General features: G+C 47.7%; 1 protein-coding gene across 1 annotated transcript in view; it reads right to left on the reverse strand.

Annotated features, from left to right (window-relative positions):
• LOC116955670 (glycine receptor subunit alpha-2-like) overlaps positions 1–21,907 on the reverse strand; it is a 224,304-nt gene extending 202,397 nt beyond the window's left edge. Inside the window, exon 1 of the mRNA XM_032976897.2 lies at positions 20,839–21,907. Coding sequence (XP_032832788.2) covers positions 20,839–20,909 — 71 coding nt within the window. The 5' untranslated portion in view covers positions 20,910–21,907. The remainder of the gene's footprint in view (positions 1–20,838) is intronic.
• Between the last annotated feature and the right edge of the window lie 275 nt (positions 21,908–22,182).

A 22,182-nucleotide genomic window follows, 5' to 3' on the forward strand; every position in this document is an offset into this window, starting at 1 on the left:
TCGTCAGGGTCTGGATCGAACCCACGACCTCCTGTATACCAAGCGAGGTAGTTAACATTTCATAGCCACCGTGATGATGAGACAGAGAGAGAAAGAGACGCAAACTCTAAATATACAGCAGGCATCGTCAGGGTCGGGATCGAACCCACGACCTCCTGCAAACCAGGCGAGGTAGTTAACATCTCCTAGCCACGGTAGCGCGCGATGGTCAGTCGCAACTGCAACTATTGTGGGCGACTATTAACGACTTTCAAACAACGTACAGTTTAGAGATCGACATTTGAGCATTATTTAAAATGTATAATCGATTGCAAGCGTTTGGGCTTTTATTGACTCATTCATTGAACAAACTAACGGGCGTGATCAGCATTTTTGACCGCTGTCGAAAGCTTTGCCGGCCCGAGAGTTCAATTCCACCGCGGGTTCCCCTCAAGTATAACGAAGCGCGCCTCAATCTCTGCACAGTGCCAGGGCCATCAATCTTCTGGATTTCACCTTTTGTATCTCTCCCCCGCTTATCGTGAACGCAGCTCGGTAAACCTCACACACACACAGAGATCCCCCGCGTAGCCTCCAACAGACTGTTGGGGGCAAGTGCTGTCAGCGAGCGCCTATGAAGGCCGGGAACGGCACACGAGGGGGTGGGTGGCCAGCAGCACGCCCGACCGCCTTTGTCTCCCCCAGTGGCGATGTTTACTACACACCGCAACGAGGTACTCATTTGAGGCTGAGTCGACCTAGGCGAGGCCCGGGACCCGTTCAGATATTCGTCACCGGTGGTGGCCGTGAGCGGGAATCGGACTCGGGTCGGCCGGGTTCGTAGCGCAGCGTAGCGCTAACCGCTGCACCACCGCTCCTCAACAACAACAACAACCGCCATTCACCACTAAGTGGCGGTGACGCCACCACGACGCTTGTGCCAGGCCATGTGCACGTTGAGGCCACGTGAAGTGTCGAACGCCCGCTGGCAGGAGGTCACGAGGCAGACCCAGGTGCCACGGGTCGACTGACTGAGATGGCTGAGACGACTGGCCGATGCACCACCTGTGCCCTCTACTGTGCCAACCTGCTGTGCTTTAGCCACCCGGCGCTCCGCTCGTTGTTGTGAGCGTCGCTCCTCCGAACCTCCGTTGTTGTTGGAGGGCGACTGCCTCCAACTGCCCAATAGCGTCCTTCACGAGCCTCCTCCACAGAGGCCGATCTTGACACCACTGGTACCGGTCATCGGCAAGCACACTCAGCTCCACGTCCTCCTGTACCACATCACTCCATCTCTTCTCTAGCCCGTGCCGCGCCCATTTATCACCCTCGATCCGGCCGAACAAAAGCTGTTTCGGCATGCGGTGACTGGGCATGCGGGCTACATGACCCAGCCAACGCAGCCTTGCCTGCGGGAAGAGCTCACCGATGGGACTTTGTCCAGATCTTTCAAGGATTTGTGAGCTCCTCACACACACGGACGCATGCACACACACACAGACTCATGCGCACACACACACACAGACTCATGCGCACACACACACAGACTCATGCGCACACACACACGTTGCAACACTTCCCTTCCCCGTGGGCATCGAGGTGGTGGCTTAACCCTGGAGCTCGCCAGGAGAATCCGCGAACGGGAAAATGTGGACTCCACCCGGTTCCCTTCTGTATGGGATGCAGCGTTGCTCCCTCGCACGTGTGGGTATTTTTTTTCCGGCTGCTCCGGTTCCTTCCCACAAACGCACAAATGTTGTGGTTTTGTAAATGTTGTGGGTTTACTCTCCAACACACCGGTGTGTTGTACTGGTAACGAATTGGCACGTTCTGTTTACGTGACAAACCTTACTAATTGGCTGTGTCGGGTGGTGGCGGGTTAAACAACACGTTTATATTTACGCGATGTAACCCAAAAACCTCTTAATAATATTGGTCGCGATATCCTCCTACTGCCGTGTTAAAGTCCCCAAAGCTCTGCGGTCCTCTGTGCAGGGCGCTTCAAATAAATGTTAACACTTAGGCGGGACAATCGTTTTTTTAAAGGCAAAAATAACGGACAATTCCATTGTAGACGTGATCACGAATGTGACGTTTAATAGCTTCAAAAAGTCAAAGAATCTCCCACTTGCCCGCCGTCGTTGTCAACGCACGTTGCCTGGAATCTTATCTGGGCTGTCTCCACAACCCCGGGAGGGGCATTTCTCGTGGTATCGTAGCAAATTCTCGGAAGCGTTAACATTTTTTTGAAGCACCCTGGCATATATGTATATATACACACACATTAAAGCGTTATCGGCCATTCGATGAACATTTGACACGTGGCAGGGAGGAAAACGGAGCGCGTGATGGCAGGGGCAGCACCACACCGCACTGCTGCTGTACTGCCCTCTCCTGGCAACCCAGGGGGTCACGGCACATGCTCGAAGCCCACCCAACGGCAAGGGGGAGTTTTCACGCGGACATCGATCCATGCGTGGCGGTGGAAATCCAACCACACCATCTCGGCCGCTGCCTGGATTTAGAGGCCGCAACTGCGGGTAGCCAACCACCGCTGCCCGGCTAAGTTGAGAACTTTTGGGGGCCCCGATGCCAGTTCTTTTTCGCTCGTACGACGGTAATTTTTTGGTTGACTTAAAGCATTTCGCGACTGCAGTCAATTCAAATTATTGGGTCTTTCGGTAAAGTCACGTTGATAGGTTAAAAAATATATATATAACCTTCTTTGGTTCTTTCGGTAAAGTCACGTAGAATGAGAATAAAATAATAAATTGATAAAATAAAATAACACAATAATATTCTCACGACGTTCCGGCCACAACACAGTCTCGTCCCCTTCACCTGATGAAGGCCGCTTGTGTTGTGGCCGAAACGTCGTGAGAATATTATTGTGTTATTTTATTTCATCAATTTATTATTTTATTCTCATTCTACGTGGTGACTTTACCGAAAGAACCAAAGAAGATGAATCCTTGCAGTCACGAAAGCTTTAAATCGAAACATATATATAACAACAACAACAACAAATAACAACAAAAAACTACGTTTCGATCGCATCAGCAGAAGGGAAGAAAAAAACCTATCTTCGTGACTTTACCAAAAGACCCAAGAATATGATAATTTAAGTTTTCACCCACCTCTCCCCCCCCCCCCCCCGCAGTGAAAATATATCAATGGGAAAATGTGAAAACGGAGGCGGTTGCAGAGAGGGGCACGTGCGTCTGTGAGTTGTGTCGAGCCCGGAGGCTGTGGCTTGGCACAGACGCCGCGCACACAACATTAACGCCAAGGGCGATGATGCATCATTTTTGTGTTTTCGACTTTACGAAGGACAGCTCATCGCCGAATTTTGGTTTGCTGGGGGGGGGCGGGGGTGGGTGGGAGGGAGGGGTGGGAGGGGTGGGGGGGATGTTTTAATGCAGGCACGTTGTCTTACGCGTGCGTGAATCACTCACGCGTGTTTTCACCTGACGGGTTTTCGCTAAAACGTTCAAATTGTAGGAATCGGTCGTGACCTGTAACGTAGGCAAGAATCACTTCTGGATGGCACACGAGAAGTGTAGCTACCCACGTGACCGCAAAGACAAAGACCCCGCATAACCTTGAACAGGCGTCTTGGGTCAAGTTGCTGTTAGTGAGTAGCTAAGTGGGCCGGAACGGCACCCGAAGGGGGTGGTTCTGGCAAGAAACCATCCTCAGCCGCCTTTGTCTACCCAGTAGCAGGCACTCGTTGAAGGACGAGTCGACCTAGGGGGAGAACCAGGACCGGTTCAAATATTCACCACTGTTCTCGGCCGTGAGGAATCAGACTTGGCCGCGCCGGGCCTCGCAGCGCAACGCGCTAACCGCTGCCCCGCCGCTCCCCAATTACACGCCTGTCGCATGCAATGCGCACCAGCGTGTGGTAGGGGAACGACCGGAGAGGAAGGGGGGGGGGGGGTGGGGGGGTTGCCAACGTAGCGCAAATCCCCCGTGGTAGAAAACATTAAAAATCCCAAATATATGATGGGCAATGAAATTAGTGGAAAGTGATGCGAGCTTGCACTCATTCGCCTCCATACGATTACGCACAGTTCTGTGCTACCGCACAATCTCATCATCTGCGCCCCCGTAACGGCCTGCGGGGAACCGCCACCGGGGCATAAATTATGTACACGGAGCAGCCTCACTTTCATAATTATGTTCTCCACTGCTCCTCGCAACGGTCCCTCCAGGTCGCCACTTCCATTTCGTGGATTAAATTGTTTCCGACGGACCCCGTGTGTAAGAGTGTCCACGGTCCATTCACGCAGTCTCCTTCGTAAACATGCCAAACGTTGGCCTCGACGTTGGCCCCAACGTTGACCCAACGTTGGGATTAACGGCGACCCAACGTTGGTCCCAACATTGTCCCCAACGTTGGATTAACGTTGGGGCCAACATTGGGGCCAACGTTGGGGGCAACATTAGGGCCAACGTTTTGCATGTGGTCGGAACCGTTGAGGCGGACGTTGACCCAACGTTAATCCCACGTGGACCCAACGTTCACCCAACGTTGACCCAACGTTCTATGCCTACTGCGTTGTGGTAACATTCCCCACCCCCTGCTCCCCCACCCAAACACAAACACGGATACCAGCAAAGGACAAACACAACAAGGCAATCTAAGCAAATCCAACCCCCACCGACTTCAACTTTACATTTTATTTTGACCGATAGCGAAATACGTAAATGCCGTAATGAGGACACGACGCACAGGAGCAAATAGTGAACGCAGGACAGCCAAGTTGGGCAGTATTATTTTATTCAAATGTAATACGTGATACAAATTGTGCGTATGTGTGTGTGGGTTGATTTGACCCCAACGCTCATCTTTAACGCTACTTTAATAAAAAATAAAAAAAGGAAAAGTCACAAACGCGAGAATATTTTGAATCGGGAAAGCGGCAAGCGCGAGAGGAGCCGTATACTCTTTGTTTTTTTTTTCCGGTAAAGTCACGTAGGTAAAATAAAATAAATGAAAACAACTAAATTAAATCACGACGTTTCGGAGGCAACACAAGCTTCCATCTTCAGAGCTCTTCACTTGATACAGACAGCTATTCTGCTGTGACTGTTCCACCTGAAGACGGAAGCTTGTGTTGCCTCCGAAACGTCGTGATTTAATTTAGTTGTTTTCATTTATTTTATTTTACCTACGTGACTTTACCGAAAAAAAACAAAGAGTATGAATCCTTGCAGTCACTAAAGCTTCAAATCTAGGAGCCGTATATTTTGTGTTTTTTTCATATTACACCCCACTCAGCACCTTAAGCCCTGTAGCGGATGTTATAAAGGGGCCCTAAATACAATTTAAAAAACACGTAAATATTAAAACACACATATTTTTTTTACTTGCATAGTAAAGTAATTGTACTTGTTTCATTTGCTACACAGCCAGATAATACGACAAATCGCTAACCTTAAACACCCAGTCGTTCGTAAAAGTCGAAGGCGGTATAGTACTATAGTGATAGAGCAAGTGCAGAATCACTGAACCGGAATTGATAGCTTGAAAGCGTTTAACGCGGGCCCTTGAAAGTGCGGGGCCCGTAGCTACTACACATGTAGCAGCTACTACAGCTACTACATATGTAGTAGCTACTACATCTGTGTAGTAGCAGCTACTATGTAGTAGCTGCTACTACACATGTAGCTACATGTGTGTAGTAGCAGCTACTATGTAGTAGCTGCTACTACACACATGTAGCTACTACACATGTAGCTACTACATCTGTGTAGTAGCAGCTACTATGTAGTAGCTGCTACTACACATGTAGCTACTACACATGTAGTAGCTGCTACATGTGTTGTAGCTGCTACATGTGTAGTAGCTACATGTGTAGTAGCAGCTACTACATATGCTACTGTGTAGTAGCAGCTACTATGTAGTAAGTAGTAAGTAAGGAGTTGTTAGTAAGTAAGGAGTTGTTAGTAAGGAGTTGTTAGCTAGTAAGGAGTTGTTAGTGAGTAAGGAGTTGTTAGTAAGTAAGGAGTTGCTAGTAAGTAAGGAGTTGTTAGTAAGGACTTGTTAGTAAGTAAAGACTTGTCCCTTGATTTTTATTCGACGCGTGTGCGGCGATGGAGCAGCCATCGATCGAGGGTTGAATTGGAACCGCGTTGTGTGATCGCCATCGCGCTCGCTGAAGGTGTCGATGCCTTCAGGGAAGTCGTGGACTCTGTAGACGCAACTGCACACAATTCTGTTGCCAATTATGGACTCAGACTAATGTCCTATCATCTCATAGAGTCCCTGGCACGTAATAATATGCTACACAGTGGCAGTGGGGGTCGCAAAATGCCGATTTATTACTAATAAACCCCCCAATGATCCGATCGAAATTAGGGATTTCAATCAGATCATTGGGGTGGCACGTGCCACCCCCCCCCCCCCCCCCCGCTCCCCCCCACTGGTTCCACCAGTGGATGCGGATACCTCATGCACAAATGGAACATTCAAAACAGTCCGGTGTGCGGCGACTGCGGTCATACCAGGACGCGTAACGGACTCAATGGGCCCCCCCCCATCCACAAATTACGAATGAGACTTCCGCTGCCACTTATCTGGCTCGACCATCTGAATTGTGAAATCCGCAGCTGTTTTGCTCTGCATCCCCACACACCAGCTGCCGCACGACAAGAATGACCAATATCCTTCAGCCGTTGCAATGGGGGGCATCTCTTGAAGCCAGCTTAGACAAGCCGAGAGCCATTTCGTCTACCCACTGCTGGGGACGGACACTTTCCCTCCCCGCTTTTAATTCATAGTTCCATTTATTTGGTGTAGCCCCGAGAGCCATTCGGCTCTTGAATCGGGTGCAACCGCAACAAACATGAACAAGAAAACATCTTAAAGTGATTACGTGACTGTGCAAATAGAAAATCCACAAAAAAAACATCAAAATATTCCTGAAATAGCCCCGTACCGGTACCAAAGCTGTGTGCAAAAATCCCAGTGGGATGCAAGTCAAACAACAACAACATCATCCACAAGACAACTTAGATTTAGGCCGTCAGTCTAACTCCGTACTACAATAAACAAAAACATGGCCAAACCAAAAAAAAAACTTTTCGAAATCACCAAAATAAAAGCCATAAATGCAATGTAACAGTGATCATAGGGACTGTGACCGAATTTTTCACAATAAACTACATAAATAAATTATAACACCAAACCCTAGTGCAGACATGGGCAAAGTATGGCCCCCGGGCCGTATACTGCCCGTTGGGCTTTTTAATCCGTCCCAACGAACTTGTCCAAATATTATTATTAAATTAAATGTTACCTTTCTCCTGTAATGCCCCCATTTCCCAATTAGATGGCGCAGTTTGACCGGGAGTTACGACACGTTTTTGTATCGTTCACGTTCATGCAATTTGTTAAATTGCCTTGCAAATAAATGCTTTGCTACCTGTTAAAGGCCAAATCCTTTCACGGAATGGTTTTTAACACGTCATTTATATTTAGTTCACACGAACGCTCCGTCCATCCGTTCCTGGCCCGGCCCCTCTGTCAAATTTTAGAACCCATTGTGGCCCGCGAGTCAAAAAATGTGCCCACCCCTGCCCTAGAGCCATATTTTAATGGCAGCGTGGCAAGCGCCACAACAAAAGACAACCGCAGCGCTACAACACAATGCAGCTCTTGTCAATCGCAATCGTTCGCCGTCGTTGTACTGTGCTTCTGTGCTCCCCCCCCACCCCAGCCTGCCTTCAACGTGTAGCTATCATTTGTGTCCTATGTCGCTTCTTGAAATAGAAGTGAATACCTCGGTGGGCTTTGCCTGGTAGAGGCGGGGGGTGGTGATGGATTCGTGTTGGTTTTTTTTGTTTGCGTTTGGGTCGATTTCTTGACCTTTCTCGTACTTTGCACTGAGATAAAAGAGCTTCACAGCTCATCGGATTCCTCCGGCACAACGACATATTCTGGTTCTGAGTTAGTGAAAGTGCATCACGTTTAGCGATGTGTACGATACTGGCGTTTTGCTGCGACCAGCGGGTGTTGATTAAACCACTCTGTAACATGATTATTGTCCCTGGGTACTAAATGTTATTTCCTAATTGCTCATGCCTCAAAAGTATAGAAAGTGGCTATCATTATTATTATTATTCCACACACAAACTTTGCTTTTGTGACCAGGACCTTACGTGAAGGAATGGACACAAATGCACACCACGTGTTCTCGTTGAAAATAAGAACATTTCAAAATATCACTGTCATGGTCACAAAAGGCAAAGTTTGTGGGGAATAATATCCACGTTCTGTACCTGTGAGGCATAAGCAATTAGGAAATAACACTTTACTACCCAGGGACACAAATTATTTTGATTTGAAGCTTTCGTGACTGCAGCGATCCATACTCTTTGGTTCTTTCGGTAAAGTCACGTGGGTCGAAATCAAATCAAATCAAATGAAACAAATCACGACGTTCCTTTTTTTTGTGCCTGATGACGACCGCTTGTGTTGAGATCGAAACGTCGTGATTTATTTTATTTTAATCTCTAACTACCCACGTGAAAGAACCAAAGCGTATGGATTCCTGCAGTCACGAAAGCTTCAAATCAGGATTATCACCGTCCTGGTCACGAAAGTAAAGTCTGCGTGTGCAATAATATGCATTTTCTGCACTTTGGAGGCATAAGCAATTGGGAAATAACACTTCCTACCCAGGAACACGAATTATCTTGTTGTTGTTGTTAGACAGTGTGAATACAGCAACGAACACAAGGAACAAGAACCCGTCTCGACAGCGATGCCTCGAACGCCGAATGCCTCGGCAGGGTTGTTTTATTTTTTTACCTACGTGGTGACTTTAGCGAATAGAACCAAAGAGTATGGATCCTTGCAGTCACGAAAGCTTCAAATCTAGAAGGGTTCCACCCGTTTAGCCGTCACTCACGACTCCTTGTGGCTCTACGGTCTTGAGGAGGAAGAGGTAGAATAAGAAGATGAGGAAGAAGAGTAAGAAGAAGGGGAAGAAGGAGAGGGACACAAAGATGAAGAGTAAGAAAAAGATGAAGAAGATGAAGAGGAAGAAGATGAAAAGGAAGAAGATGAAGAATATGAAGAGGAAGAAGATGAAGAGTAAGAAGAAGATGAAGAAGATGAAGAGGAAGAAGATGAAGAGGAAGAAGAAGAAGATGAAGAGGAAGAAGATGAACAGGAAGAAGATTGAAGAGGAAGAAGATGAAGAGAAAGAAGATGAACAAGAGGAAGAAGATTAAGAGGAAGAAGAAGGTGAAGAAGATGAAGAGGAAGAAGATGAAGAGGAAGAAGATGAAGAGGAAGAAGATGAAGAGGAAGAAGATGAAGAGGAAGAAGATGAAGAGGAAGAAGATGAAGAAGAAGATGAAGAGGAAGAAGATGAAGAGGAAGAAGAAGATGAAGATGAAGAAGAAGATGAAGAGGAAGATAATGAAGAAGAGGAAGAAGAAGAAACAACAACTCACATTCGTCAATGTACTCTGGAGAAGGCCCATTTCCTCAAACGTTGCCGATTGTGTGCGATTCATTTTTCTTCTTTTAAGACCACAGTGTTGTGGACGAATGTTAAGGGCGTTGTTGTTGTTGTTGTTTTTGTTGTTGTTGTTGTTTTTGTTGTTGTTGTTGTTTTTGTTGTTATTGTTGTTAAACCTGCTTGTTAGCCTCTGTGGTCGTGACGCGTTTCTTGTTTGCCCATCCCTTATTCTTGGTTCTTTCGGTAAAGTCACCACCACGTAGAAGGGAAACAATAAAATAATAAAAATATAAAACAATAAAATTCTCACGACGTTTCGACTGCAACACCAAGCAATCATCAGGTCATCAGGCGATGATTGCTTGTGCTGCAGTCGAAACGTCGTGAGAATTGTATTGCTTTATATTTTTTATTTTTTTATTGTTTCCCTTCTACGTGGTGGTGACTTTACCGAAAGAACCAAGAATATGAATCCCCGCAGTCACGAAAGCTTTACATCAAAATGTCCATCCCTTGTTGCTCCCCCACCTCCCCCCCACCTCCCCCCCCCACCTCCCCCCACCTCCCCCCACCTCCCGTGTACCGCCGCCGTTCTGCTGGTGGCGTGCACCAATGCGCACTTTTATTGAGGGCGATTTCGGCGATTTCGGCGATGTCAGCGTGCAAAAAATCCCGATCCGTCGACCGTTCCACCGTCGCCAACGCAGCGGCAGCGCCAGACCACCGCGTGACGCTGCAACATTTCGTTTTCATTCTTTGTTTTGTTGGATTCTCACCATTCTGAGCCGTTGCCCTTCTTACCCCCACCGCTGCCCCCCCCCACCCCTGCCCCCCCCCCCCCCCCCGATTCCAAGCTCTGCCAGAGCTCACGCAACTTTCCTCCCGTGCTGCTGCTGCTCCTCCTCCTAGACCTTCCACCTGCCATTTCCTGCCTAAAATATAAAAAAAATTTCACTAACACATGGGATGGACTTTTGATTTATTGTTGTTACAATAATGTCTAATAGTGGTATTGTATTACATTGCTCTGTTTTTTTATTTTCTTTACCTTTTTTGTTTCATTGTATGTCATGGCAGAGATTAGGGACAACCATAACCACAATCATATAAACATACATCTATTTTATAGCAATATATTGGGGGGGGGGGGACATTTTGAGCATATTTGAATATTGGGGGGGATGTGTGTCCCCCCCCCCCCAATATTTATTATAATTACGGCCTTGACGCTAATCAAACAACCTGCATTCGCGTTTGTGCGAGGCACGTTTTACAAAAGGGTTCGGGCCTCAAAGCTCTTTGCATGAACATCCAAATGTAATTAAATATAATAATGAACTAATCATGGATTTTAACTAATTGCACCGGGCGAGTATAAAACCCTGTAAGAAGCGAAAACACTCGAGAAATAAAAAAATACTTAAAAGCAGTAAAAGCAAATTATGAAAACATCACGGTGAATGTTATCTCGTAACAACAACAACAAAAAAATCATCCTAATTTAAGAACAGCAACAGAGAGAGCCTCCCTTACTGATAACAATATCACCACAAAGCATATTCAGATGATCTATACAGTTAGCGGATAATCCATACGGTTCGTCGCGTTCGCACGATTCGTCTATTAACGCAAAGACTCGCTTAAGAATCACAAATACAATTCGTGGATTAGTAGTCGATTAATCGGGCAGCAGTGATTGTGAAATGGCGCCTGCCGTGCATTCCGGCCTCCAATCCACAGCGCGGGAAACTCGACGCAACGCCCACCCAGTGTGACGCGGTCACCGCGCGTGGCGACGGAGAAGAGACAATGGCGATGACGCTGATGACGTTGATGACGTTGATGACGATGATGACGACAATGATGACGACAATGATGACGATGACCACGATGACGATGATGATGACCACCATGACGACGATGATGACGTTGATGACGTTAATGACGACAATGATGACGATGACCACGATGACGATGACGGCCACCATGACGATGATGACGATGTCCACCATGACGATGATGATGATGACGGTAATGATGACGATGACCACGATGACGATGATGAAGATGACGATAATGACGATGATGACCATGACAACGATAATGACGATGATGATAACGACGACGATGATGATGATGATAACGACAATGACAATGATAACGACGATGACAATGATGATGACAATGATGACGACGATCTTCTTCTTCTACTTCTTCTTCTTCTTCCGAACGCCTACTGATGTAGATTGCAGAGACAACAACAACAACAACTACAAATTCACATTCAGGTGGTCAAGTCAAACCACCGCATCAGCAGGAGCAGCAAAGCAGCGCACCGCTGCTGTGATGTCTCCTTCGTATTTGTGGACGGGGCATTGCGTCATTATGTGTCGTCACGGTGCTGTTCTAGATGACCACAGTTGCACAATACTACTGGAGCGTTTACGACGACGACGATGATAATAATGATGATGACAGCAGTGATTTCACACGTAGCATGCTTTCGCGACCAATATTATTCATAATGAAGGTTTTTGGGTTAGATCGCGTTATTTGTAAATGCGTCGTAACCCTCCACCACCCGACACTGCAAAACAGTAAAAAAAAAGTGTCACGTTGACAAAAGGCTAAATAGTTCACTACTTTAGCCCACCGGTGTGTTGAAGAGCGAATCAACAACATCATTTACAATTTTGAGTACGACGTTTCGCTGGGAATTACATCCAGCATCATCGGGAAATGTGCCAGAATGGTGCTGGATGTAATTACCAGCGAAACGTCGTACTCAAAATTGTAAATGATGATGATTAATTCTTCAACACACCGGTGGGCTAAAGTAGTGAACCATTTAGCCTTTTGTCAACATGACACATTTTTTTACTGTTTTGCAGTGTCGGGCGGTGGAGGGTTACGACGCATTTAGAAATAATAATATTATTATGAGCAGTGATTTCGTTAATTCCCACCCAACACCACCTCACCAGAGTTGGCACGCCTCCACACCGGCGACTTTGTATGTTGCCACGCGAAGCGTTTGGCTTTTGACCGGTGTGAAATGTATTTTCATAACATTTACGCAGATGACACACGTTATAGCATGCAACGTTTCGTTAATTCGGTTAATCAATGCAACAATAGCCACACGGTCGCAATATTTTTTTCGTTTTTGAACCTAACCGGTTTCGATGGAAAATCATGTAAAGCGGGTGGTGGAAGGTTATAATTTTACTTCTTTTTTTATCATACCGACAATTATCAATCGTAAAGTCTACGTAACAAAAACTACCAATCCTATGTCATCAGTTGAACACGTAGTAGTCGGCATTCGTGACCAAAATTATCCGTAAGAGGTTTTTGGGTTAGATCACGTGATTATAAATGTGTCGTTTAATCCACCACGACCCCACACGGCCAATTGGTAAGTGTTGTCACTCAAACAAAACGTGCCAATCCGTTACGAGTTCATCACATCGGTGTGTTGGAGAGTAAAAACCCACAAATGTTGTGGGTTTGTAAATGTTGTTGTGGGTTTATTCTCCAACACACCGGTGTGCTGTACGAGTAACGAATTGGCACGTTCTGTTTACGGGACAAACCTTTACTAATTGGCTGTGTCGGGTGGTGGCGGGTTTCACGACACATTTATATATTTACGCGATCTAACCCAAAAACCTCTTTTTCTGGAACTAGTTCAGCAGTTGATAGTTGTAGCTCAAGTGGTTAATCACGGCAATACATACATTATCGGTGTCCTATTTGTCAGAATAATAACACTTCATCCACCCACGCACGTATTGAATGCAAATGATCCGTCCTAACGTGTGGCCGTTGAGCAGGCGAGAACTCTCCACGTGCCTCGCAGGCCCTCAAATTATCACGAGTGGCTACGTACGGCGCAAAAGAAGTTCAGCATACGCACGTACGTATCTGTATTTCTCCGCTCCTCAATGAAAACAACAACATTTTGGATCCATGATGCGTCCAAAATGCACCCGCGTCTCGCAACGCTGTTCAATATAATGGCACGCCTCCCATGGCGAGCGAACAAGGGGGGGGCTTATATAAGGCGTCTCTCTCACTCTCTCTCTCGCTCTATGAGCCGTGTCCCTCTCTGAAATATGTCAACGACCATGTCCATTCCTTCCCATTCAGCTCTGAACCGCGCGATATCCACTCACGTACTTTGCGTCGGATAATCCTACCCCCCACCCCCCGCTCCGCTCCGCATCGTTCACAATTGCTTACGCAGCGATTCATTCGCTTCTACAACAAGGCGTTAAACCCCGTTACATGCGTCCCACGCCACGCCACGCCACGGCAAGGAGAGCAGAGTCAACGACGTCCATTAATGGAAAGGGAGAAAGCAACGGGGAAAAGGAAGGGGATGTCAGGACGGAAGCCTCCAACGACGGGCAAGGAGGGAGGAGGGCACGGCCCAAGATGAGGAGCGGGCAGAACGAATGGGTGCGATGGTCGAGAGGGAATGACCGGGCCATGATATCGGGGATGCTGGAAGGGCTTATTAGTTCCTGCTCCGCAACTCAAAACGCACTTATTGTACCCCGGCTCACCCCACCACCACCGCTTAAATTCGGCCTCGTAACCACCACCGTTATATTCTTGGTTCTTTCGGTAAAGTCACCGCGTAGAAGGGAAACAATAAAATAATAAAAATATAAAACAATAAAATTATCACGACGTTTCGACTGTAACACAAGCAATCATCACCTGATGATGATCACCTGATGATGATTGCGTGTGTTGCAGTCGAAACGTCGTGAGAATTTTATTGTTTCATATTTTTATTATTTGATTGTTTCCCTTCTACGTGGTGACTTTACCGAAAGAACCAAGAATATGAATCCCTGCGGTCACGAAAGCTTTAAATCAAAATTCGCCACCGTGATGTTTCCCTCTTCATCGTCTCAGTGCATGGCTTTCACTCATTCCACATTCATTCAATTCCATTCACCATCATTTACTGCCATGAATTCCACTTTCATCGAATCCACACATCGTCACAGACTTGCCCATTGCAAACCTCTCATCTGTTTCATCCGCCGCATCTCCACCGTTACATCCGCAGGTAGTACCGTTGTTGGTTCCGTGTAAAGCGCCTCGGGATGAGGCGCTACGTAACATTTCTTGAAGACAACGACGAGGAGGGGGAAAGAGAGACGGAGAGGGAGGGTTGTTTGTGCAGCGTCTGTTTTCGCAGCGGGCGGAATTTGGGGGGGGGGGGGGGGAGGAGGGGCTCCGAGTGGGCGTGGCTACACCGGAAGCCACGTGACCCTCGGGAAGGCATCAGCTGATTTTAGAAAGATAAACTTTGCTTGTTTGAAAGTCGCAGGCGCAGGTAAACGATGGATATCTCGAGCCCGGATTCAAACAGGCGCCTTCTCGGGGTACTAACGTCCCAAAATTAGGTAGCCACCGGGAGGTATGCACCTTTTAAATCTAGAATGAAAGCTCATTCCTTTAGGGCTTGTTGTTGTTGAGTCTTGTTTTCCTGTCCTTTCTCCCGCACCTCCGATCAGCGCGGTTGGCTAACGTACGTTGCGGAAGAAGTTCAACCGCACATGCATACATACATACATACAAATGTGTGTGTGGGGGGGGGGGGGGGAGCGGATAATAGCCGAGACAGCCGAGATGGACGAGTTGAGAGCTCAGCGCCAAGAATAAACCCAAAAGGCTTCGCGCACTCTCTCGTCGCCCGGGAGGCAGTGAGTTAAGGAGGTGCACGCTGAAACCGGAATCATTGACGAAGCGTGAACATTCATTTCCTTTTTTGGCTGACGAGGGCTTTTCAGAATCGCATTCTGGCAATGCTGGATGAGATTCGCACCGATTTAAGAACGGGCCCAATGTCCGTACACTCGTCAGAATTGTTCCCGTTCTCCGTTATTGTCTTTCCCTTCGTCTCTCCGTGCGTCTCTGTATCTCTCACCCGTGTTCCGTCTCTCTCCGATTCACGCTGTCTTATTTTGTGTCTCTCTTTCCACACCTGTTGCTTCGCTGTCTCTCGCCATCGACCTCTATGCCGACATCATCATCATTCCGGCGAATTGCCCGATGATGCTGGATGTAATTACCAGCGAAACGTCGTACTCAAAAAACTGTTAATGTGGATTCACTCTTCAACACACCGGTGGGCTAAAGCAGTGAACTATTTTGTCTTTTGTCAACGTGACGCATTTTTTTTTGCTGATTGGCCGTGTCGGGTGGTGGAGGGTTACGACACATTTATAAATAGCGCGATCTAACCCAAAAACGTTTACTATGGATCATAATCATCACAATGTATTCCCGTCAACCAAGTTCATGGCCAGTGCTGTCAATCACCAACAGTCATCATCATGCGCAGCCACCGCCACCACCATCACCGCCATCCCCATCACAGCAAATTATCGTCATCAAATCACGTCAAGTTTATCCGCAAATTGTCATCAATAACCTCCAGCACCAACGTCATCAATCGCGATCATCTTCCCCACCACCATCATCATCACCATCATCATCATCACTGTCACCATATCACCAATCATTCTCTATCGCTGTCATTATCATCCAGAACCAGAATCACCATCCACCATCATCATCATCAGCGTCCCCGCTAACATTAATATTACAACCACAATGCGTCACCATCATAATCATCATTACCACCGTCATCATTTCTGCCATCACCATCAGCATCACATTTAGTAATCATCAATGATCTTCAGCATTATCATCATCATCCATACCATACCATCATCATAAATCACTGTCACACATCATCACCATCAACGCGAAGCTATAAACCAACATCACCAACATCGTCATCAAAGACTAATTAGAGAATCCATTGAAATTGAGAGGAACAAGAATAACTTTAATCGCTCTGACAGCTACCGGCTTAGTGCGGCCTGGAAGCGTATTATTAAATAATACACATTACATTTTGATTTAAAGAATTACTAATCTACAACTCATTACTAATCATAACCAATGACTGATTACTAATCGATTATATAATTACATTACCCCCCCTCCGCCTCTAATCACTGCACCTGATGAGTTAAGTGATGACGTCACCCTGCTGCTCTATATAAAACCGGGAGCAAGCGAGGGCTTTACCATTCTGGCGAATTGCCCGATGATGCTGGAAGTATTTACCAGCGAAACGTCACAGTACTCAAACTGTAAATGTGGATTAACTCTTCAACACACCGGTGGGCTGAAGTAGTGAATTATTTGTCTTTTGTCAACGTGACACTTTTTTTGCTGATTGGCCGTGTCGGGTGGTGGAGGGTTACGACACATTTATAAATAAACGCGATCTAACCCAAAAACCTTTATTATGAATCGTCATCAATCACCCGGCAGATCTCTCGCCTACTTCAGCAGTGTTTTCTTGCTGTGGTTGTCCCACCTGATGACGATTGCTCGTGTTGCGATCAAAAACGTCGTGATCTATTATTGTTCTACCCACGTGACTCTACCGAAAGAACCAAAGAGTATGGATTCCTGCAGTCACGAAAGCTTCAAATCAAGACTTTACCTCCTCACCTGTTACTCCAGCCATGGTCGGTCAAGTGGCACTCTGTCATCAAGCAGCTTAATAGCAGCTGCTCGTCGATAGGGCTTGGTGCCAGACAGCGCCACACTGCCACAAAGTAAGGATCTAGAGAGGTCCGAGAGTACTTCACGTACGCCAGTCAGTATTTTAAATACATACGGAACCCGGGAGAGAAAGAGAGAGAGAGAGACAGAGGAAGATAGAAAACCACACGCACGAACGTCGGATAACAATGTTGTTGCAGATGTAATTGGGAACAGGATGAGGTTGCAATGGATGAGGGAAGCGTGCAGGATGGAGGAAGGCAGACACTGCTATTACGATCCTCAACACCGGTTGGGACTCAACGTCTCTGTTTCTCTACATCCCCCCCCCCACTCCCGAGTGCGTTTCTCCCTTTCACTGGTGTGCGTGTTGCAACTCGCTGACTCACCCCCGACGGGACATCTGTGGGAAATAAAGAGCTTCATCGCCTTCTGGCGTCATTCTGGTCTAACACCGCCTGAGACGAGGCTCAAAAGAAAGCTGTCTCTGGTGCGTACCAATCAGTTTCAAAGACAATGCATATATCATGAGAGTATGGTTTGTTTTTGTTCGCATTCTGACCACAAGCATTGTGGTTAATGCAGACGCGATTCCTTGTAAAAAAAAGGTTTCAGTTTGGTGTTTTAACATCTTAACCACAGCTGTTTTGTTGCCAAAAAAAAAGGTGGAAAAACCCATCATCATATTTTGGCACTGGCAAAGGAGAAACCCGTGAAGCTTCATAGCGCATCGGATTCCTCCAGTCGAAATGAAAGGTTCTGATTTCTGAGGCCACCGAGATGGACGCTTGGAGTGGCACACAGATGTCAGCGACCATCGAAGGGGATGTACTACAATCAGATGATGATGATTATGATCAGACTGTAGGGAAGGGGACCCTGGAGGTCAGGCATCGACTTTGCAAGTCACTGCGGAGTTCGGTGAGAAGGAAGCGATCGTGAGGTGCGGCGGCATCAACGGCATTGGCCGAGATAACCCCTTGACCTTGACGTCGCATTCAAGACTGCAAAACGGCCTGTGCACACACCGCTCATAGGTGATTCGGTCTTAAACCGCCAAATAATAACGGACCTCATTTACATGTATGGGCCACTTTGTGCAAATTGATTTGATGTATATATCAATATTTAATCAGCACATATCATGCATGCAATTCGGACGAAAGAAAAAATATATATTTTTTTCTCCCCGCTGGGTGCAACAGCCCCCTAAAGCTCCGAAACACAACATGATCTAAACATTCCACGTTCATAAATCCCAACACTTGAGTCACACACGAAGACAAAGGTCCCCCCACGTAGAGCCTTAACCGACTGCTGGGGGCAAGTGTCGTTAGCGATCACCCATGATGGCTCACAATGGCAAGGGTGAGAACTTGACTTGCAGCGCGATCCCTCCGTGGAAACCTCAGCCGCTTTGGGACGTGCCCGTCGAGCGGAGGGTGTTCAAGTAAGGGGGCAATTCCAGAGACCTTCGCCTGTGCAAGGTTCTAACTTTGCCCCGTCTCCAGCGACGTGCGCGATGAAACGCATGAGAGAAATATCCATTGCATCGGAGCGGCGGTTAGCCACGTTCGTGATTGGAGACACCAAATGCGGACCCTCCTGAGAACACACCTGAATGTTGTTGTTCATGCGAGCGCAGAGTTCTTGCTAAGACCCCGGTGATGCCATCTATGTCTATCTTTTTATTATTATTATTATTTTACCAGGTTAAGGCCCACTGAGAGCTGTTTTCGCTCTTTTGTTCAGAAGCGACCTGGCCACAAATGATAGCTCGAGGAAGTGGCCTATCAATGTGGACATTTATAGCAGCCAAATACTCTTGGACGCGTGTTTTTTTTTTTTTAATGCGGAGGGGAAAAACCGGAGGACCCGGAGAGAAAAAAGCACGCGACCACTGGGAGAGAAATGCAAACTCCAAGTATACATGGGGCAGGGTCGAGATTAAAACCCCCTCCTGTTTTCCGAACATAGATGGACTCGTCCATCTGAACAAACTGCCAAATCGCTGTCCGTGGTGCTAACGTTAAAAAAATAAAACCGCCACTTTTTAAAAATGTTCTTGCCGTGGTTTTCACACCTGATGATGATTGCTTGTGTTGCAGTCGAAACGTCGTGAGAATTTTATCGTTTTATACTTGTGTTATTTTATTGTTTCCCTTCTACGTGACTTTACCGAAAGAACCAAGAATACGGGCGAGGTAGTTCACATCCCTTAGCCACCGCAGCGACACGTCATTAAAAAAAAAACGTTTATCAACGTTTTGCCAGCTTTGAAACGTGAAAAACCACGTTAAATGAGGGCATACTGTCCCCATGACGTTACAAATCGAGTTGCCTCTGTCGGATGGTGGGGGGTGATACCTACGTGACGATCTAACAAAAAAAGTATAAATCGTAACCCAACAGGAAACGAATTGCTCGTGAAAGCCCGCGAGTACAAATTTAACAAACCTTACGTGACGTTTTTTTTTTAAACGATTTCATTTTCCAAATGTGAAGCTCACCGAGCCACGAGCTCTTTTATCAGAGGCGACCCGGCCATACGTGATGACAGCTGGGCTCTTCGAAGTGGCTTATATCATCACACGACAGCCAAATAATCTATGCGCGAACGTTGCTTATAAATGTGGAGGATGACAAACCCAGGACGGACCCGGTGAACAATCCACAAGACCACCACGGGAAGAGAGAGAGAGACAGAGAGACAGCGATGAGCGAGGTAACACGCGACATACCAAATCGACAACAGGCATTGGTCAGGGTCCGGGATCGAACCCCAAGGGGCGACCTCGTTGCGTACCATTTGTACACGGTGCGAGTGGGAGCGTCGGGACGGTGTCCTTACCGACATGCAACCCCGCCTGCAGTTCCCGTGAGAGCGACGGCTCGATCGTGTTGTTATTGTTACAATGATGGGAATTTTCCTCCTTTGTTAAGGCGAGCCAGGCCAAAGTCGCAGGGACTGGTTGGTTTTTTTTGCAGGGAAGGCCCTCTGTTGTTAGATTGTTAGGTGTTAATTTAAAGATGTTTTCAGACAATTAACGAATGGATTTATTTTTTTACATTTTATTTTACTGACACACGTGGGGGTGGGATTGGGGGAGATTTAAAAAAAAAAACCCGGAGCACACCTGGAAAAAGACCCCGCGCCTTGCGAGAGGGGGCAACGCTCTATCCCCCCCCCCCCCTCGCACGGACCGAAGTGGATGGCGGTGCGTCCCCTCGCTGCTAACAGCCTCCTGGTCGAGACCAGATTCGGAGCGCCTCGCTGTCGATGTCACACCGGCAGTTGCTCCCCTCCCACGCGACCCAACCTCGTACACCGTAGTTGTCCCACCTGATGACGGTTGCGTGTGTTGCGATCGAAACGTCGTGATCTATTATTTTTCTACCCACGTGACTTCAGCGACGGAAACCAAAGAGCACGGGATTCCTGCACTCACGAAAGCTTCAAATCAATATCGAGCGCACAAAATGCCACCACGGCGCGGATTACCGCAGCAGATGACGACTACGCATCACGAGACTGGCAGCAGCAGCAACAATCAACAACAACAACAACAGCCACGGTCACTCGCGCCCTCATCTCGGACCAAGCAACGCCTCCGATTTCCTGGGTGGCCCAAGGGGTACCCCCCACACTCACGTCCGGGTACCCATCAGCGCTGGGTGACCTCCCCCCCCACACACTCGCAGGGCCCCCCCCCCCACACTCACAGAGCCCCCCCCGCCGCAGTCGCGACTGGCACGCGAGGGCCCCGCCACTCACCGCTGGCAGTCACCGAGCTGTCCCTGCAGGGCGAGCAGCGATAGCGGCAGCAGCAGCGAGAGGCGCCGCATGGCTCCACGGGTAGCGGCGCGGTGGCTACAGCGACCGAGGCGATCGCCTCCTCCCTCCTCGTCCTCCTCCACGCCGCTCGGGCACACGCGAGGCTCCTCTTCGGCGTGAGCGCTGCTGCTGCTGATGACGATGATGCAGCAGCAGCAGCAGCGGCTGCTGATGATGATTCTACTGCTGCTGCTGATGATGATAATGCAGCTGATTCCGCCGCTGCTGCTGCTGCTGCTGCTGCGAAGCGGATGAAGCAACGGCACCGCACGTCTCCTCCTCCTCCTCCTCCTTCGCGACGGAGCTGTCGGCCGCGGAGTGAAAGAACGAGGTGTCGTGAAGAGGTGACGGGCTGAAGAGGCGGTAGTTGGGAGTGTGAAGCGGAGGAGTGGAGCGAAGGAATGAAGCGGAGGAGAGAGGCAGAGGCAGTGGGAGGAGCCAGGGACGCCACGGAGCTGCAGTTGCGGCGTGCACGCAGAGATTTATGACAGAGGAGGAGGCAGCAGCAGCAGCAGTAGCAGCAGCGAGTGGACACGGCTCGCATCCCTAATGCGCAGGCCACTGCGAGTGGACACGCGCGAGTCGCCGTCTTCCGCAAGAGTTAGAACGCCTGGCTATTTTCACACGCGCACACGCACACACACATATATAGTTTGTTTTTTATTTGCGTGTTACATTTTTACATAGTTGGGTAAGGAAATTAATTAACCTGCTGCAGAGACCGCACGAGGAGTCACCGCTCAGCAGCAGCAGCAGCAGCCAGCCACTGCGATGGTTCACGTGTTTTTATTCGATTTATTTCAGTCTTTGACAACAAGTGTCAACAAGCACTATTAGCCGTGCGGGTTAATTAAATGCGGAGGAAAATATTTCGGACGTTTGTGAAAGGATAACTTGATAATATAAGCAACGCGCAAAACAAAACTGGTTTCGCAGATTATAATAAAGCAGTCCTGTATACGGACTATCATTAAATTCGGAAAATTATCTTATTGTTTAAGCAGCGATACGCTGCACATTTCCATGAACTCAGCATAAAGTAGTGATCGGTAGTTTGTAGAATAGTGCTACGTTTAAATCTGTAATGGACTAGAAAATTCATCAGTTGTTGTCCAATGAAGAGCAGTGGCTTTTTCCCACACCTGATGACGGACACCAGTATTGCTGCGCCCGAAACGTCGTGATTTATTTCATTTTATACCGACGTGACTTTACCGAAAGAACCAAAGCGTCAAGAGCCGTGGCATTTGCACCATCTCCTCGCCACCGTGGCAGAGAGACCAG

This window comes from Petromyzon marinus, chromosome 61 (genome assembly GCF_048934315.1).
Source record: "Petromyzon marinus isolate PM22_M1 ecotype Great Lakes invasive population chromosome 61, UKy_Petmar_22M1.pri1.0, whole genome shotgun sequence".
Lineage (NCBI taxonomy): Eukaryota > Metazoa > Chordata > Hyperoartia > Petromyzontiformes > Petromyzontidae > Petromyzon > Petromyzon marinus.